Here is a 20,513-nt window from a genome sequence, read left to right as displayed (position 1 = left end):
TTATGGAAAATATACCACCTTTCGTTACCTTGGGCATCATGGGGCTGTGTGCAACTGATTAATTACTTGTCAAATGTACTACTGCAGTAGGATGGGATCCAATTTCAGCACTGCAGCATAACCTACCACCAAATAATCTGCTTTTGATTGTTCCAGTCAATACACATTAGATTATGTTGCTCTGGACACATTAGATTAAAGATAGACACAAAGTGCTGGAGTAACTCAGCGGGTCAGGCAGCATCTCTGGAGAACAAGGGTGGGTGACGTTCCGGGTTGGGACCCTTCTTAAGTAGGGTCTGAAGAATGGTCCTGACCAGAAAGGTCACCCATCTTTTTTTTCTCCAGAGATGCTGCCTGACCCACTGAGTTACTCCAGCACTTTATGTTTATCTTGGGCATAAACCAGCATCTGCAACTCTTTGTTTCTACATGTTATGTCGGACCGGACACGTTAGATGATGTTGGTCAGGACATGTTAGATCATGCTGGTGTGGTGTGGACATGTTATATTACCTTGGTCAGGCCACCTTTGACCAGGAACAGGTGAATTTACCCAATGGTTTGGCTCCCCTCTCTCGGAGTGGAAAAGGTTTAACTCAATTGAGATGCATCATATTTCTCACCATTCCACTGACATGCCATATTCAAGGCTCTGAAGCGGAGTTTGAAATCGTAACTGACCTAATACCAGGCAGAAATGCCCAACTCTGCCTTAAAATGACTGGCAAACTGTTGAATAACTGGATGAATGAACTCGTTTGACACGCATTTCACTGCTCTCTGCACCAACCCCAATCTAAATAACAGCCTTGTTTTGGTTTATTTAATGTTCATAGCCAACGTTACTAAATGTTAAAGATATTGGATGCTGAGAACCAGAGGAAATAGGTTTAAGGTGAGGGGGAGGAAGATTTAATAGGAATCTGAGGGGTAACTTTGTCAAACAGTGGGTGGTGGGTGTATGGAACGAGCTGCCGGAGGAGGTAGTTGAGGTAGGTACTATTACAACGTTTAAGAAACAATTAGACAGGTACATAGATAGTACAGGTTTAGAGGGATATAGGCAAAATGTAGGCTGGTGGGACTAGTTTGGCTGGGACATGTTGTTCGGTGTGGTCAAGTTGGGCCGAAGGGCCTGTTTCTAGGCTATGTCATTATGTTAGTAATCAATTGAGAGACAGTTAATTTAAAATTACTTTGATTCCCTATGAAATCCAAGTATGAGTGTATGGAAAATATCTTAAATCCTTCCTGCTAGATCCGTAATGCTAAACTTGTACCATTGAAAGAATGTTTAACCTTTTGCTGAGAGCTTGAAGGCCTCTTTTTAGCTGTTTAATTTTTCATTTCTGCTTCTCCTCCTCATCCACAGTCCTTCAAGATGATCAATGGCAGGTACATTTGGATTGATCTATCTCTGCTTTCTTTAATTAAAGAGTGGTGTTACAGGCAAAGCTCACAGTCGATCAGTGCTCTGGCAGTGGAAAACCTAATGGCCTTGAAGTTCCCAATTAATACATGTGGCAGATTGTCTTAATGCTGTACTAACCCTGTGTGACTTTGGTGCATCAAATTGTAGTTTGAGGGTTGTGCATGTACTCGGCGGGGCACTAAACTGTTTTTTTTTTAGCAAGATAAACTGTAATATTCTGGATTCAACAATAACGTGGGCGGCATGGTGGTGTAGCTGGTAGAGCTGCTGCCTCACAGCGACTGAGTCCCGTGTTCAATCCTGACCTCGGGTTCTGTCTGCGCAGAGTTTGCACATTCTTCCCTGTGCGGGTTTCCTCTGGGTGCTCCTGTTTCCTCCCAGATCCTAAAAGATGTCGGGTTTGCAGGATAATTGGCCTCTGTAAATCGCCCCTAGTGTGTAGGGAGTGGATGAGAAAGTGGGATAACATCGAACTAGTATGAGGCGTGGACTCGGTGGGCTGAAGGGCCTGTTTCCAAGCTGTATCTATAAAACTGAAAGTTCAGTTTAGTTTGGAAATACAATGTGGAAACAGGCCCTTCGGCCCACTGAGTCCGTGCTGACCAGCGATGCCCGTACCATAGCACTGTCCCACACAGGGACAATTTACAATCTTTACCAAAGCCAATTAACCTACAAAGCTGTATGTTTTTGGAATATGGGAGGAAACCGGAGCAACCGGAGAAAGCCCACGCAGGTCACGAGGAGAACGCAAAACTCCGTTTAGACAGCACCCGTAGTCAGGATCGAACCAGGGTCTCCGGCGCTGTGGGGCAGCAACTCGACCGCCATCCTAACCAATAAGTTGATGTATTGTTTCAACAGAAACAATAAGTTTAGAAAACAAATTGTTGTCTCATTTGCTCCCACAATGGGCAAAGCAGCCCTGTGCATTGGTCTTGCCCTTAAGCTCCTATGAGAGTCAATGCTAGAGTCACACTGTGCCAATGCATAGTTTTCTCCAATGCATCGATATTTGGATTTAAGCAGCAGTAAAACCTCCTACTTCATTTGGCACAAGTGCCACCTGCTATCAAAGCAGATGTAGTGCCAGGCTCCTGTTGTTTGTGGGACCCACGCAACTCACGATGCTGCGGGTGGTGTAAGAAAGAAAGAGAGAGAGAGAGAAAGGCACGAGGAAATGAGCCCACGGCTATTTCTCCGGCTGTTATCTCGACATCTTAATGTAGAAAGATAGACAGAAAATGCTGGAGTAACTCAGTGGGTCCGGCAGAATCATTGGAGAAAAGGAATAGGTGACGTTTCGGGGTTGTTTGAAGTTGGGCACTATTGGCAGATAATGCATATTTATGCAACACCTGCAAACGTCAACCTTTTTAGCCCAAAGACCCACGTTTCTCTGGAATATCCACACCACTCATGATTTGGGGGCAGTCAATAAGACACTTGTCCTCTGAATAATATTTGCTGCATTACACACAACATGAGGCAGCATTAGAACACATGTAGAAGTCAAAGCTCGCTTGCAATGCTAATGACAACAGCTCAACTCCCTCGAGCTCCGATTGTCAGCTGAAGATAGACACAAAAGTGGCGGGGTAACTCTACCCGTGAGGCAGCAACTCTGGCGAAAAAGAACGAAGAGTTCCGACGCGCAATGTCACCCGTTCCTTCTCTCCAGAGTTGCTGCCTCACCCGCTGAGTTTCTCCAGCATTTGTGTCTACCTTCGGTTTTTTCAGCGTCTGCAGTTCCTGAATTGATACCGTAGTTTTGGATATAGCTCAGGAAATTACTGAACATTATTCCACTTTCCATCAGTCTCTGTCCCTCCCACATCCTAGTTCTCCGACTAATTCTCTTGTTATCCTGATTAAATATTACTGATTCTATGCCGCATTGTCACGTTCTCCTCAGCTAACACTGAACCATTCTACATTTCCTTATCATCGTCTGCTTTGACCTGTCGTTTTCACATCGTACCCTTCCATATCTCTGTGTCTCCATCTCCGCTGACTCTCAACCTGAAACATCACCCATTCCTTCTCTCCAGAGATGCTGCCTGTCCTGCTGAGTTACTCCAGCATTTTGTGTCTATCTTTGGTGTAAACCAGCATCTGCAGTTCCTTCCTACCTTGATTCCACTTACATGATCTGCTCACTTTAATTTGAGAAATAAATCAGTGTTTCTGGCAGGCTGTTATTTTTTTTAAATTGCTATTGCAAAAAAATTAGTTACCGAATTCCTTCCAGTTTGTCTAAGTTGTTTAATTTCCAAAATAATTCACTCTTGTCAGAACAGTTTTACTTGTGAAATTATGACAGATTCACAGTTTCATCTGCCACTGATAATTCTAGTCCTTAAATGCCGAGAAAACGGTTTGATAAAACAAAATATCTTTTGGCAAATTGCAGAACCCGCTGGAAATGCTCAGTGGGTTAGGCAGGGAACAGGAAACAGCTGTGAACACCTCCCAGCTCGGTCCGCATTAACCAACCTGATCTCCCGGTGGCTCAGCACTTCAACTCCCCCTCCCATTCCGAATCCGACCTTTCTGTCCTGGGCCTCCTCCATGGCCAGAGTGAGCACCACCGGAAATTGGAGGAGCAGCACCTTATATTGCGCTTGGGCAGTCTGCACCCTAGCGGCATAAACATTGAATTCTCCAATTTCCGGTAGCCCTTGCTGTCTCTTTCCCTTCTCAGCTCCCCCAGCCCTCGGGCTCCTCCTCTTCCTTTTTCTTTTCTTCTCTGCCCCCCCACCCTACATCAGTCTGAAGAAGGGTTTCGGCCCGAAACGTTGCCTATTTCCTTCGCTCCATAGATGCTGCTGCACCCGCTGAGTTTCTCCAGCACTTTTGTCTACCAACAGGAGCAGGAGCAGGCAACAAAGGGCGGCACAGTGGCGCAGAGGTAGAATTGCTGCCCTACAGCGCCAGAGACTCTGGGTTCGATACTGAATACGGGTGCTGTCTGTACAGGGTTTGTACGTTGCCCCTTGCGTAGGCTTTCTCCGAGTGCTCCTGTTTTCTCCCACAGATGAGCAGGTTTGTAGGTTAATTGGCCCTCGGTAAATTGTCCCTAGTGTTTAGGATGTGAAACAGGATAACGGGTGACCATTGGTTGGCGTGGACTTGGTGGGCCGAAGAGCCTGTTTCCACGCTGTATCTCTAAACTCAACTCAACTCAACTCAACATAGTTAACAGTTCAGTTCAATGACCTTTCACCAGTTCTGCATTGTCAGTGGGATGGAATAGCCAAACAAATACTGAATAATTATAAGGTAGACAAAGATGCTGGAGAAACCCAGCGGGTGAGGCAGCATCTATGGAGCGAAGGAATAGGTGACGTTTCGGGTCGAGATTATGTAAGTATAAGTTCCTTTAAGATTCTGATAGACACTTACTGCTAATAATCTACTAACTGCGATTAGCCAAAGTGAATTACGTGTAACTGTTGAATGATCATCTATTTACAGCGTGATATCTGCTTTTGAGGCTGCAATTTCTCTGGACCTGAAGCCAAAATGGTGTTCCTCCTTTGATGACGTTGCAATCAAATCTTCAAGATGTGGATTTGAGTCCTTGAAAAACCTGCCTGGTACTACTATTAACGTTTATTGGCTACATATAATGTCATTACTGCAGAGAAACTTTTCTCGTTAGGTGCAGGTTTCATGGATGGTTTGAGGATGTTGGGGCAGTGAGAAAATTAACACGATTGGGGATGTTATTAAAGGGGTAAGCAGTGACTTTCTGCGCTGCTGGAAGCATTATTATTTTGCTGCTATCTAGAAAGCAGTAAAATGAATAGACAAATATCAATGCATTAGTTATACTATAAGGTAATGCCCTATAAGGTATGCCCTAGTGTAGGTATAGGTTTATTATTCTCACAAGAGGGCCGCACGGTGGCGCAGCGGTAGAGTTGCGGCCTTACAGCGCCAGAGACCCGGGTTCGATCCCGACTACGGGTGCTGCCTGTACGGAGTTTGTACCTTCTCCCCGTCACCGCATAGGTTTTCTCCAAGATCTTCGGCTTCCTCCCACATTCCAAAGGCACACGGGTTTGTGGGTTAATTGGCTTGGTGTAAGTGTAAAATTGTCCCTAGTGTGTGTAGGATTGTGTTAGTGTGCGGGGATCGCTGGTCGGTGCGGACTCAGTGGGCCGAAGGGCCTGTTTCCGCGCTGTGTCTCCAAGCTAACCTAAACTAAACATGTAGTGAAAAGATTTATTTTGCATGCTATCCAAACAAATCAGATATAGAAACATAGAAACATAGAAAATAGGTGCAGGAGGAGGCCATTCGGCCCTTCGAGCCAGCACCGTCATTCATTGTGATCATGGCTGATCGTTCCCTATCAATAACCCGTGCCTGCCTTCTCCTCATATCCCTTGACTCCACTAGCCCCTAGAGCTCTATCTAACTCTCTCTTAAATCCATCCAGTGATTTGGCCTCCACTGCCCTCTGTGGCAGGGAATTCCATAAATTCACAACTCTCTGGGTGAAAAACTTTTTTCTCACCTCTGTCTTAAATATCCTCCCCTTTATTCTAAGAATAATCTGTATGCTGTACATAATATCTGGATACTTTCAAGAGAGAGCTAGATATGGCTCTTGAAGATAGCGGAGTCAGGGGATATGGGGAGAAGGCAGGAATGGGGTGCTGATTGGGGATGATCAGCCATGATCACATTGAATGGCGGTGCTGGCTCGAAGGGCCGAATGACCTACTCCTGCACCTATTGTCTATGAAGTGTAGGAAGGAACTGCAGATGCTGGTTTATACCGATGGCAGAGACAAAATGCAACAGTGCATGAAGATGACAGCGTTTGGTAGGGGAGTGGGGGGAAGTGGGTAAGAGTGGGTCATTGGACTTGATATTTCCCAGCTGCTGACTTGCCAATGACGCCGTCTCTTTCAGCACTCATTGAGCGCCTGCGGAAATGCTCCCGATTTTGCCATCATTTTCAGCTCCCCCAGAGCCATTCTTCCTCCTCATTAATATCACAGCTTTGGCCTCAATGGTATAATACAGTAATCTTGCCAATTAACCACAAAATATTGCTTCAAGCTATTTGCAATCCAGCCAAAATTCAGTTCAGAACATGGGAGTTCTCACGTCCTTTGGGAGCCTTTTAAGGATGAGAGGGAATCTTATTGAAACATATAAGACTATTAAGGGTTTTGGACTCGCTCGAGGCAGGAAACATGTTCCCGATGTTGGGGGAGTCCAGAACCAGGGGCCACAGTTTGAGAATAAGGGGTAAGCCATTTAGAATGGAGAAAAGGAAAAACTTTTTCACCCAGAGGGTTGTGAATCTGTCGAATTCTCTGCCTCAGAAGGCAGCGGAGGTCAATTCTCTGGATGCTTTCAAGAGAGAGTTAGAGCTCTTAAGGATTGCGGAGACAGGGGATATGGGAAGAAGGCAAGAACGGGGTACTGATTGGGGATGATCAGCCATGATCACAGTGAATGGCGGTGCTGGCTCGAAGGGCCGAATGGCCTACTCCTGCACCTATTGCTTATTGTCTATTAACTACGTTCCATGAGTTTTTCCGAATCCACAACGACCAGCGAACCCCGTACATTAACATTGCCCTGCACACACTAGGGACAATTATACATTTACACCAAGCCAATGAATCTACAAACCTGTACGTCTTTGGAGTGTGGGAGGAAACCGAAGGTATCGGAGAAAACCCACGCAGGTCACGGGGAGAGCGTACAAACTCCGCACAGACAGCACCCGTAGTCAGGATTGAATCTGGAGCTGTGGCGCTGTAAGGCAACGCTGTGCCGCCCTCATTGGCTTTAAGGTGAAAGGGACAAAGTTTGAAGGAGATGTGTGGGGAAAGTTTTTTACACGGAGGTTGCTCGAACGTGCTGTCTGGAGTGATATTAGAAACATACAGCACGGAAATAGGCCCTTCGGCCCATGCTGTCCAAGCTGCCCTATCTATGCTAGTCCCATTGGCCCACGTTTGGCCCGTATTCTTCCAAACCTTTCCTCTCCTTGTACTTGTCTAAATGTGTTTTAAATGTTGTTATAGTACCTGCCACAACTGGTTCCTCTGGCATCTTGTTCCATAATACTCACCACCCGCCGAGTGAAAACATTGACCTCGGGTTCTTATTCAATCTTTCCCTCTCACCTTAAACCTATATCCTCAGGTTATTAATTCCCCTACACTGGGTAAAATGACTGTGTGCATTCACTTTATCAATTCCCCTCAAGATTTTATACACCTCCATAAGATCACTCCTTAATCTCCTGCACCCCGTGGAATAAAGTCCCAGCCTGCCAAAACTCTCCTTATAGCTCAGGCACTCAAATCCTGGCAACGTCCTTGTAAATCTTCACTGCACTCTTTGAAGCTTAATGGCGTCCTTCCTGTAGCAGGGTGACCAAATCTGAGCTCTGCACTCCAAATGAAGCCTCACCAACATCTTGTACAACTGCAACGTTAAGGGCCTGTCCCACCAGCATGCGATTGCATGTGTCTAGCGCGACCAAACGTGGTCGCTTGAGGCGTACGGCAGCGCGGGGCCGGTCCCACTTCGAAGTGCGGGGGCGTATAGAGTTGTGCGGGGCTGGTCCTGACATCGTGCGGGGCTCTGAAAATCCCGCACTGTCCGAAAATTCTGCGCGACAATGGCCTGTCGGTCCGCAGGCGCATTGAGGGCGTACGCAGTGTCTTGACGGCGTATGCAGCGTCTTGACGGCGTACGCCGTGTCTTGACGGCGTTCGCCTAGCGCGTGCTGTTGCGTGATGACGTCACCGCCCGACGCCGTGCAACGTCCAAATACAGTCGGCCCGCCTCCTGCCCAGCTGATTGGTGAGTATGATGTAAATTACGTCATGCGCGAACTTTGCGCGTACTTACCGCGAACTTAGTGCGAACTCCGCTTCCGTTTGGTCGCGTCAAACGCATGCAATCGCATGCTGGCGAGACAGGCCCTTTACATCCCGACTTCTGTACTCAATATCCTGGTTGCGCCAATATGCCAGAAGCCTTCTTTACGACTTGTGATGCCACTTTCAGGGTGGTGGTGGAGGCATATTCAATCGTGGCATTTAAGAGGCTTTTAGATATGTGCATGGTTATGCAGGGAGTGGGGATATAAGGACCATGTGCAGACAGAGGAGGTTAGTTTATCTTAGAACATAGATAGAACATAGAACAGTACAGCACAGGAACAGGCCCTTTAGTCCCATAATGTTCGGACCAAACATTATGCCTAGTTTGAAGCATCTCATCTGCCTGTACATGATCTCTCCTCAAAAGGGGAGATAACAATTGGGCTGCAAGATGAAGACAGGAGGGTGTGGAATTGAGGGAGGGGTGGTGTAACTGGGACGCCAGGTATCACCGTTGAGCCCTCTGGAGATGTTGTGGGCTTATCAATGAAGGAGGGTGCCCACCTGCTGACCCCGATGACGTACCTACCCTACCTTTCACCACTCCAATCCCACTGCAAATAACAAGAGAGCCGACTTACTACAGGGATTGAAACATCAAGTCCTATTGGCTCTACTACATATCCCTCCATTCCTTGCATCTCCAAGAGCCTATCTACAAACCACCATCTTAAACACCACCATCATAACTGCCTCCACCATCTCTACCGGCAATGCGTTCCAGCCCCCCGCCTCTCTCCATAAAAAAGAACTTGCCCTGCACATCTCCATTAAACTTTCCCGTTAAAATTTCAATAATATTTCATAGGACGATGTGTTTTTGATTTATATGAAATCTTTCTTTTTTTTTTTGCACAGGATTTTAATTGTGTTCTTTTTTTTCAGTTCCCCATTCTCCGACAGTTGTTCCCCAGGAGCCCAACACTGCAACGAGCACAACTATAACAGTCTACTGGACAGTGGCGGAGGACGATGTCATCGATTACTTCCAGGTTTTCTGCATGGATCAGTCAGAGGGAAGCGGAGACGCAAGTGGTGAGATCCCGAATATGGTTAGAGTTTAGAGATACAGCCCACTGGTCCAGAAGTGGGAAAACACACACCTCCCGATTCATGGGCAGGGCCAGCAGCATAATCAAGGACTAGTCTCAATAGACAATAGGTGCAGGAGTAGGCTATTCGGCTCTTCGAGCCAGCACCGTCATTCACTGTGATAATGGCTGATCATCCACAATCAGTACCCCGTTCCTGCCTTCTCCCCATAGCCCCTGACTCCGCTATCTTTACGAGCTCTCTCTTGAAGACATGCAGAGAATTAGCCTCCTGAGGCAGAGAATTCCACAGATTCACAACCCTCCGTGTGAAAAAGTTTTTCCTCATCTCCGTTCCAAATGGCTTACCCTTATTCTTAAACTGTGGCCCCTGGTTCTGGACTCCCCCAACATTGGGAACATGTTTCCTGCCTCTAGCGTGTCCAAACCCTTAATAATCTTATACGTCTCAATAAGATGCCCTCTCATCCTTCTAAACTCCAGAGTGTTCAAGCCCAGCCGCTCCTTTCTATCAGCATATGACAGTCCCGCCATCCTGGGAATTAACCTCGTGAACCTACGCTGCACTCCTTCAATAGCAAGAATGTCCTTCCTCAAATGTGGAGACCAAAACTGCACACAATACTCCAGGTGTGGTCTCACTAGGGCTCTGTACAGCTGCAGACGGACCTATTTGCTCCTGTACTCAACTCCTCTTGTTATGAAGGCCAACATGCCATTAGCTTTCTTCACTGCCTGCTGTACCTGCATGCTCACCCCGGTCACTTCCTCTTCTCCCCTCTCCCATCAGGCAAGACGGACTGAAATGTGAAAAACACACCTCCAGAATCTGGGACAGTTTCTCCCCAGCTGTTATCAGGAAACGGAATCATCCTATCACAACTAGAGAGCAGTCCTGAACTACTATCTACCGCATTGGAGACCCTCGGACTGTCTTTGATCTGACTTTATCTGGCACTAAATGTTATTGACATTATTCCCTTTATCACGTGGATTGCTCGATAGTAATCATGCATTGTCTTTCCGCTGACTGGTCAGCAGGCAACAAAAGCTTTTCACTGTACCTTCGTATGATACGATAGGATACAATAAAACTTTAATCATCCCTGGAGAGAAGTTGGTACACGTGATAATAAACTAAACTAATACAAATACTGAGTCCACGCCGTTCACACGAGTTCTATGTTATCCCACTTTCTCATCCACTCCCTGCACACTAGGGGCAATTTTACAGAGGACAATTAACCTACAAACCCCGCACGTCTTTGGGTTGTGGGGGAAAGCCGGAGCACCCGGGGGAAGCCCATGTGGTCGTAGGGAGAACATGCATACTCCACACAGACAGCACATGAGGTGAGGATCGAACCTGGGTCTCTGGCGCTGCGAGGCAGTGGCTCTACCCACTGTGCCGCCGTGACGTCCATTGAACAGTGTCCGGTTTTGGACATGTTTGCTTCAATACATTAACAATCTTCAATACCTACAGCCGGCAGTACTGGGTAAGTAATTGCCGTGATATACAATACATGTTATTAATAATGTTATTAAACCTCCGCCAGCTGGTCTTCTCGCTACGTGATGCGTGTTTCAAACAAATCATAAGTATAACTGCTCTGGCACTGGACGGTGCGCATTTTCCCTTTGTAGGTCATATCAATAGATGCGGCCGCGCTGAATTCTATCTTTAACTTAAAGCCGCAGGATGGAGCTGTCTTCTTTAGCACTGTTGCTTCGCCGCCACCGCCTCCTTGCTGCACAATGGCAGCGATTGCGGGGCCGAGATCCTGCCGAGGTTTTTTAAGTTCTGAAATTGAATAACTCTCAATACTGAATCAGAATATATTTACTGTAGGAGATGCTGTCCGGCTCCTCTAGTTGATACTTAAAACAGACCTTCATTCACGGTTGGCTCAAGAGTAACTCGGGAGAGGAACTTGGTACATCGCAGAAATGAAAAGTAAACGTCAAACTTAGACGTACACGAGGGAACTCGTTTAAACTCGTGAACATAAACTTGGAATCTCGCAGACAACCACGAGTGTGATTTTTTTTCTTTCACTCGGGATCACTCGTGGGTGTACTTGCACCGTGAGACAGGGCCATTTGAAACTTGGAGATTTTTAATATACTCTGTCTGAATCATCTTTGTCATCTCTCCAGCAGCTCTCTATATACACACTTGGTTCTATATTGAGAGATGCCCCTTCTGGTTAGCTACATTTTCTTTGTAAATTGCTGTCTCGCTTAGGGTCATGTTTGCCTGTGTCGATCCTCACTCTACCATGTGAACCCTCGTGCCGAGTTGTATATTTGAGTTGTTATTTTATGGGTAAGTATGCCATAGACCTCACTCTGAAAGGTGATTCCCGATAGATTCTGAAGCATGATGCGTACAACGATGTTGCAGGAATGCCCCATTGGGCCTGTACGCGCTGGAGTTTAGAAGGATGATGGGGAACCTCATTGAAACTCAGTGAAATGCCAGGATAGAGTGGATGTGGAGAGGATGTTTCCACTAGTGGGAGAGTCATCATAGCCTCAGAATACAAGGATGCACCTTTAGAAAGGAGATGAGGAAGAATTTCTTTAGTCAGAGGGTGGTGAATCTGTGGAATTATTTGCCACAGAAGGCTGTGGAGGCCAGGTCAATAGATATTTTTAAGGCAGAGATTGACAGATTCTTCATTAGTGCGGATGTCAGGGGTCATCATCATCATCATCATCATCATCATCATCATTCTTTATTGTCATCATGCAAAGCAACAAATTGTACAGCGCAAAATGAGAAGACGTTTCCCAGGGAATACCGGATCATCGCACATAAAAACTTAAACATTTCACACATAAATAAAAACAATCCAGTTCCTGATAAAAAACAGTACGAATAGTAAAAAAAAAAAAAAAGTGCAGGTAAAAAAGCAACATTAAAATACAATTTAAAAAAAAGTCGTTAAATGTCCAGGGCAGCTGATTTAAGTGACCTGAGCCAGTGCCAGAGTTATTACTCAGTGCCAGTTATTAAATTGTCAGTGCAAAAGCAGCAGAATCAGGTGGAGTGACTGTTTAGCAGCCTCACAGCCTGTGGAAGGAAGCTGTTTAGCAGTCTGGTTGTCCGGGCTTTGATGCTGCGGTATCTCTTTCCTGATTGCAGGAGATCTAGATGTGTGTGGAGGGGGTGCAGTCTGTCCTTTGCTATGCTCAGTGCTTTTTTCAGGCAGCGGCTCTGGAACAGTTCTTGTACCGAGGGTAGCGAGACACCAATGATCCTCTCTGCTCCCCTCACTACCCTCTGCAGAGACTTCTTGTCTGAGCAGTTACAGTTGGAGTACCACGTGTTCATGCAGTACGCGAGTACAGACTCCACCGTACCCCTGTAAAAAGTCCTGAGGATGTTGGTGGGAAGTGAGACCTGTTTGAGTTTCCTCAGGTAGTGCAGTCGCAGATGGGCCCGTTTAACAATCCCAGTGATGTTCCTGGACCAGGTGAGACTATCTGTTATTTGCACTCCGAGGAACTTTAACTTTATAGGGTTTAAGGCAGGAGAATGAGGTTAGGAGGGGATAGATCAGCCATGGCGGAGTAGATTGATGGGCCGAGTGGTCCGAGAACCTATGAACGTATGAAAGGATGCTGCAAATGTTTCAAGCAATGACCCAGCATTAGTAGCCCCCAAGGGAGAGTCATTGATCTGTCTCTCCTGCTGTGGATGTGATCTGAGCTACTGAGAATTTCCAATGGTTTCTGATCTTGTCTTACAAATGCAGACACTGCAAGTGGAAGATTACCGTTGCCCTTTCATTGTTAGTGAGCTGCCAAACATTGTAGAAAGGTTCAGGGGATACGGGGAGAAGGCAGGAACGGGGTACTGATTGGGGATGATCAGCCATGATCACATTGAATGGCGGTACTGGCTCGAAGGGCCGAATGGCCTCCTCCTGCTCCTACTTCCTATTGTCCCTTACATTTGTTCTTTCTAGGTAGATTTATATGTTTTTATCCCAAAGAAAAGTTTGTTTTGTGTGTTATTGTCACGTGTACAGATATCCAATGAAACGTTGGGAGCAGCTCCATCCAAGACCGCAAGAAATTGCAGCGAATTGTGGACGTAGCCCAGACCATCGCACAAACCAACCTCCTGTCCATTGACTCCATCTACACCTCACGCTGCCTCGGCAAGGCCAGCAGCATAATCAAGGACGAGCCACTCCCTCCTCTCTTTTATTCCTGAGGAAGCGCTGTCCTGTACGGCTGCCTGTCCTGCAGCTGTCCGTTTATTTTCACTTCTTTTTTATTATTTTTAGTACGTTAAAGTGTGTAGTCGGGTGGTCTAATCTTTTTATGTGTGGGGGGGGTGGTGGGGGGGAAGGGGGAAACTGCTTTTTCAAGTCCCTACCTGGTCGGAGAGGCTGCCTTCCTCCGAGCAGCACCTTCGACCTGTCCTCGCGGCCTACCAGCGGGTCCTGAAGCGACGTTTCCTGAGGGGACCTGGCCAGAACCTCGGCTTTGGCGGCGGCACAGCGCTGGAGCGCTATCGCGGAGCGGGCGATGCCTTTCCTGGGTCGCCGCGCTGGAACTCCAGTATGCTGGGACTGCCGATGAAAACATTGTGGAGCCGCGGTTCTGTGGAGCGGCCAGCTGCGGCGCTGAACTTTACATCCCGGAGCCTGGGATCTCTCGCCGAGATCGTCAGTGTGTGGAGCTCCGTCAAACGCGGTCTGTTGGCTTGGAAGCCGCGGTCTCCGGTAAGAAGGCGGCCGTTCCTGGCACTCCAAGCCGCTGGGGGTTCTCCCGACGCCAGAGCACCATCACCCGGCGAGAAGATCGGGCGCCGTGGCGGCGACTGTGGAGGCCTCAATAGGCCCGACTCTGGGTGGACAAGAGGATGGGGACTGGACTTTGTGCCTTCCCCCACAGTGGTTCCCACTGTGGGGGGATGTTTTTGTGTTGAACTTCTTGAATGCTATGCTGTATTTTTATTAGTGTGCTGCAAGGACATCTGAATTTCCCCTGAATAAGGGGATTAATAAAGTAAATCTAATTTAATCTAATCTCCCCTCTCCCATCAGGCAAGAGGTACAGAAGTGTGAAAACGTCCAGATTCAGGGACAGTTTCTTCCCAGCTGTTATCAGGCAACTGAACCATCCTACCAACAACTAGAGAGCTGCTATCAACCTCATTAAAGACCCTCGGACTATCTTTAATCAGACTGTACTGGACTTTACCTTGCACTAAACAATATTCCCTTTATCCTGTATCTGTACACTGTGAATGGCTCGATTGTAATTATGTATTGTCTTTCCGCTGACTGGTTAGCATGCAACAAAAAGCTTTTCACTGTATTTCGGTACACGTGACAATAAACTAAACTAAACTTGTTCTGCATGTTATCCAGTCAAATCACACACACATGAGTACACTAGATCCTCTTCTGGAACTACACGCAGAGAGAGTCCACGTTCCGGCAATTTCTGTGGCAATGAAAATTCCAATCATGGCCTGCGGAGATATGCGTTTTCTTATTTTCTCACTGCTGAGGTCATTAATATAAGGTAGTATTGTTGGTAAATTCTACGCTACAAAATAAGTGCTATGTGAATAGGGCCACCTTTTCTTCCTGTGTCCAATATACATTTCTGCAGCTGCATTGGATAAATATAAATTAAACCATAAATAGTTTAACTATGGGTGTTGTTCAGACTTTAGACTTTAGAGATACAGCAGGGAAACAGCCCACTGAGTCTGTGCCGCCCAGCAATCACCCGTACACTAGCACTATCCCACACACAATTTTACCAAAGCCAATTAATCTACAAGCCTGCACGTCTTTGGAGTGTGGGAGGAAACTGGAGCACCCGGAGAAAACCCACACAGGGCGAACATCTATACAAACAACGACCGTAGTCAGGATGGAACCCGTGTCTCTGGCGCATGTCGGGCGGCAACTCTACGCTGCGCCACCGTGCCGTGCTCGTTTTAGAGCATATTTGTTGTTAAATAAGAAGCCGCGTTTGACAACGCCCTGAATCTAATGGGTGGTGTTTTTTCTTTTCAAAGGGACAACAGCGGAAGAGTATAAGATGGCAGTGAAAGAAAGTTACTGCACGTTGGACAGTCTGGAACCCAGTAGGTGTTATCTGGTCTGGGTGATGGCCGTGAATTTCGCAGGGTGCAGTTTGCCCAGTGAAAAAGTGACCATTCAAACTGGTAAGTGCGTTCACGCAACTTGGCCGAAAAATCATGATTTAAAAAAAAAAAAAAAAATCTAATTTAAACAGGGATAGTGCATATTAATAAACATTTACATGTAAATATGCAAGATTATAATCAGTAGCTAATTTCCATCTTTAGTGATAATGTCTTTTAATTTATGAGTGGAAGTTCCACAGAAGCAGAGAGTTACTTCCCTTCTCCATTGTTCAATATGGAGCAGCTTATTGGGCAAAAAAGCACAAAGTGCTGGAGTGATTCAGTGTTTAAGGAGGAACTGCACATGCTGGAAAATCGAAGGTAGACAAAAATGGTGGAGAAACTCAGCGGGTGAGGCAGCATCTATGGAGACAGGCGACGTTTCGGGTCAACCCACATAGATGCTGCCTCACCCGCTGAGTTTCTACACCATTTTTGTCCACCGAGTGATTCAGTGAGTCAGGTACCATCTCTGGAAGGTACCATGTGGATAGGCGATTATGTTTCTGGTCGGGGTCTTTCTTCAGACTGATCGTAATGGTGAAGGGGAGGGGGGGGGGGGGGTGGAAGCTGGAAGAGAGGCGAGGGCAGGACAAAGCCTGGCAAGCGATAGGTGGAGCACAAAATGCTGGAGTACCTCAGAGGGACAGGCAGCATCTCTGGAGAGATGGAACGGGTGACGTTTAAGGGCTTGTCCCACGAGCATGCGGCGAGCGGGGGCCGCGCGGAGGTCGAGTGATCCCGTACGAGTTGACGTGAAGTTCGAGCGAAGTCCGCGGGAAGTTCGCGCGTGACGTACGGCGTCAAGACGCTGCGCACGCCCGTTGAGGAGGTGCCTATGGCCTCAATGCGGCTGCGGGCCGGCAGGCCGTTGCCGCGAGGAATTTTTGGACAGTGTCAAGTTTTTCAGAGCCCCGCGCGATGTTGGGACCAGCCCCGCACGGCTCCGGCGATCTACGTGGGACCGGCCCCACGAGGCCGTACGGCTCAAGCGACCACGTTAGGTCGCGCTTTCCGCATGCAGTCGCATGCTGGGGGGACAGGCCCTTTAGGGTCGAGACCCTTCTACCAACCCGACACGTCACCCATTCCTTCTCTCCAGAGATGCTGCCTGTCCCGCTGAGTTACTCCAACATTTTGTGTCTACCTTCGGTTTAAATCAGCATCTGCAGTTCCTTCCTACACAAATGATAGGTGGATACAGGTGAGGGGGTTTGATTGTCAGATGGGTGGGTGAATGTCAGTGATGGAAAGTAGTTTAAAAAAAAAGTCAGATATGGAGGGAAGAGGGGAGAAATGTGAAGCCAGAGGAAAGGATAGAGGTGGAAGGGGACGGGGGGGTAATGGGTGCGTTTCCAGGTGGGTCACAGCGAAGGGAGAGGGGAGAAATGGATGGGGGTGGGGAGGGGGGGATTTATCCATGCTGAGAGGTGATGGAGCTGCAATGAATGATAAACAGACACAAGAGACTGCTGACGCGGGAGCCTTGAGCAAAATACAAAGTGCTGTTGGGATCCAGTGGGTGGGACGACATTTCGGATTGGGACCCTTCTTCACACTGAGCCATCAACCTGAAGAAGGGCCCCAAACTAAAATGGCGCCCGCAGGTTTCCCTCCACAGATGTCGCCTGACCTGCTGAGTCCCTCCAGCAGTTTGTTCCTGTTTGCTGCAATAAATGACAGAGGGGAGAGGGTGGCATGATACTGGGAGAATTGGGGGTGATGATCTTTCATCAGAGCTGCTTCTAGTTTAGTTTAGTTGAAAGACACAGCGTGGAAACAGGTCCTTCATTCCACCCAGTCCAGGCCGATCAGCATTAGTTGTGTCTTAAATGCCAGGGACAATTCACAATTTCCAGAAACCAATTAACCTCCAAACCTGCACGTCTTTGGAGTGTGGGAGGAAACCAGAGCACCCGGAGAAAACTCACGCAGTCACGGGGAGAACATGCAAACTTGATACAGACTGCACCCGTAGTCAGGATCGAGCCCGTGTCCCTGGCGTTCTAAGGCAGCATCTCGACCGCTGCGCCACCGTGCTGATCTAAACAAGAGCTCATCAAGTAGATACATTGAATGCATTTTCCTGTCTCCACTAAAGGTCCCTGAGCTGCTGGTAACTTATAGAATGGTTTAGTTTTAGTTTAGGGATACACTTGCAGAAACAGGCCCTTCGGCCCACCGAGTCTGCACCGACCAGCGATCCCCGCACACTAACGCTAGAGTCAATTTACGATTGTACCAAGCCAATTAACCTGCAAACCTGTACGTCTTTGGAGTGTGGGAGGAAACCGAAGCACCCGGGGGAAACCCACGCAGGCCACGGGGAGAACGTACAAACTCCGTACAGACAGCACCCGTAGTCAGGATCGAACCAGGGAATCTGACGCTGTAAGGCCGCTGCTCCACCGTGCCGGCCAGCTGCTGTTCCTGTTTTATTTCTTTTTGGTCTTCCTGTTTTGCCCTTCGCTTGTACAAGGGCTGATTCTCACTGCGGGATGCTGCCTTGGACAAGGGCTGTTTCCCTAAGGCTTCCTTGCTTGGCATCTCATCCAACTGCCCGTTGCATGGATCTCGATGCCAATAGGCTTCTTGGCAGTAAGGAACGTCATAATTAAAACCAAACCCATTCTGTCAGGCATTCCAGAATGGGCCAATAGAAAATAGTCACTTTTTCCACTCCCATTTTTCTAACTATATGGCAATATTTATTAAATATCAATTTTCACTGCTGTGTGGTAAATTCAGCTACATGAGCTTCATCCAGCGTCCCCATTCTCCGACGTCCCAAAGGATGAAGGTTGGTCGATTAATCGGCCACTGTAACTTTCCTCCAGTGTGTGGATGGGTGGTAGAATCTGGGGAGTTGATGGGAACGAGAGTCGTGCAATAGACAATAGGTGCAGGAGTAGGCCATTTGGCCCTTCAAGCCAGCACCGCCATTCAATATGATCATGGCTGATCATCCACATCTTGAAAGCATTCAGAGAACCGGCCTCCACTGCCCTCTGAGGCAGAGAATTCCACAGACTCATAATTCTCTGTGAGAAAAAGTGTTTCCTCGTCTCCGTTCTAAATGGCTTACCCCTTATTCTTAAAGCATACAGCAATGAAACAGACTTGGGCCCAACTCATCCATACCAACCATCTCAGCTAGTCCCATATCCCTCCAAACCTTTCTTAGAACTATACCAGTACAACTCTACCAATGTCTTTTAAATGCTGTTATAGTACCTGTCTCATCTACCTCCTCCAGCAGCTCGTTGCTTATACCCACCACCCTCTGAAAAGAAAAGGTTGCCCTTCAGGTTCCTATTAAATCTTTCTCCTTTCACCTTAAACCCATGCCCTCTCTTAATTCTTAATTCTCCTACTCTGGGAGAGGAGAGGGACGTCGGTTCATGGGCCGATCCGGTCGAGGGTGATGGATGAAGGCCCTGCAGGAGCCTGGGGCTTGCCTGGATCAGGAGCCGCTCCAGTAGACTGAGGGCGCGGCCCGACCGAACTTTGGAAATGGCCCCAAAAACACGGCGGCGCCCACATGTGTAAATATGCAGAGAGAATCTGACTGTGCAGTTGCACCTGCGACAAATAAAGCATCACTGAAACATTGAACTTGCAAACTCCACAGAGATAGCACTGGTGATCAGGATCGAACTCGGGTCTCTGGCTGTGTGAGACAGCAGCTCTACCAGCTGTGCCACTGTGCCGCCCAAGTACTGAGAATTTTCTTTGTGGAATTAATAAATTGCACGTCAAAGTTCATGGCAGAGAGATGCCTAACCCAATATTCCTTTTCTCCAGAGATGCTGCCAGACCCGCTGAGTTAGAGTCATAGAGTGATACAGCGTGGAAACAGGTCCTTCGGCCCAACTTGCCCACGCCGGCCAACAATGTCCCATCTACACCAGTCCCACCTGCCTGCGCTTGGTCCATATCTCTCCAAACCTATCCATGTCCTATCCATGTACCTGTCTGACTGTCTCTTAAACGTTGGGATAGTCCCTGAGTTATTCCAGTATTTTGTGTCTGTAATCTAATTTTGACTTGTCGTTTCCACAGTTCCAGCAGCTCCTTTGATCAATTCCGCCGAATGCACGGTGAGCTGGGACAGTGCCACCATACGCTGGACCACCGCCGGGGATCTCAATGCGGTCGACTTTTTTATCCTTGAGTTCCACAGACAAAATGATCTTCAAAAGTCGAAATTCAGGTGGGTTAAACTTCCCGCCGGTGAAGTCTTGCTTTTTAATTCCGCGGTTATTTTATAAACAGTTTATCCCGTGATGTCAATAGCGACAGAGACGAGAAGTCGGTCACAGAGTGATATAGCGTGGAAACAGGCCCTTCGGCCCAACTTGCCCACACCGGCCAACAATGTCCCAGCTAAACTAGTCCCACCTGCCCACGTTTGGCCCATATCCCTCTACACCTGACCTATCCATGTACCTGTCTGACAGTTTCTTAAACATCGCGATAGCACCTGCCACAACTACCTCCTCCGGCTACTAGAAACAAAGAAGCAAAGAAAATAGGTGCAGGAGTAGGCCATTCGGCCCTTCGAGCCAGCACCGCCGTTCAATATGATCATGGCTGATCATCCAACTCAGTATCCTGCTTTCCCCCCATATCCCTTGATTCCGTTAGCCCTGAGAGCTATATCTAACTCTCTCTTGAAAACATCCAGTGAATTGGCCTCCACTGCCTTCTGTGGCAGAGAATTCCACAGATTCACAACTCTCTGGGTGAAAACGTTTATCTTCATCTCAGTCCTAAATGGCCTACCCCTTCTTCTTAAACTGTGACCCCAGGTTCCGGACTCCTCCAACATTGGGAACATTTTTCCTGCATGTAGCTTGACCAATCCCTTAAGAATGTTATATGTTTCTATAAGATACCCTCTCATCCTTCTA

At 47.6% G+C, this 20,513-nt stretch overlaps 1 protein-coding gene across 1 annotated transcript in view; it reads left to right on the top strand.

The window, feature by feature from the left end:
• cmya5 (cardiomyopathy associated 5) overlaps nt 1–20,513 on the top strand; it is an 82,326-nt gene that overhangs the window by 43,022 nt on the left and 18,791 nt on the right. Inside the window, exons 5-9 of the mRNA XM_033018589.1 lie at nt 1,376–1,398; nt 4,913–5,034; nt 9,247–9,396; nt 15,469–15,618; nt 19,663–19,813. Of these exons, the coding sequence (XP_032874480.1) occupies nt 1,376–1,398; nt 4,913–5,034; nt 9,247–9,396; nt 15,469–15,618; nt 19,663–19,813 (596 nt within the window). The remainder of the gene's footprint in view (nt 1–1,375; nt 1,399–4,912; nt 5,035–9,246; nt 9,397–15,468; nt 15,619–19,662; nt 19,814–20,513) is intronic.

The sequence above is a fragment of the Amblyraja radiata genome, chromosome 3, assembly GCF_010909765.2.
Source record: "Amblyraja radiata isolate CabotCenter1 chromosome 3, sAmbRad1.1.pri, whole genome shotgun sequence".
In the NCBI taxonomy this organism is placed as follows: Eukaryota; Metazoa; Chordata; class Chondrichthyes; order Rajiformes; family Rajidae; genus Amblyraja; species Amblyraja radiata.
This window is presented reverse-complemented; position numbering and strand designations above follow the sequence as displayed.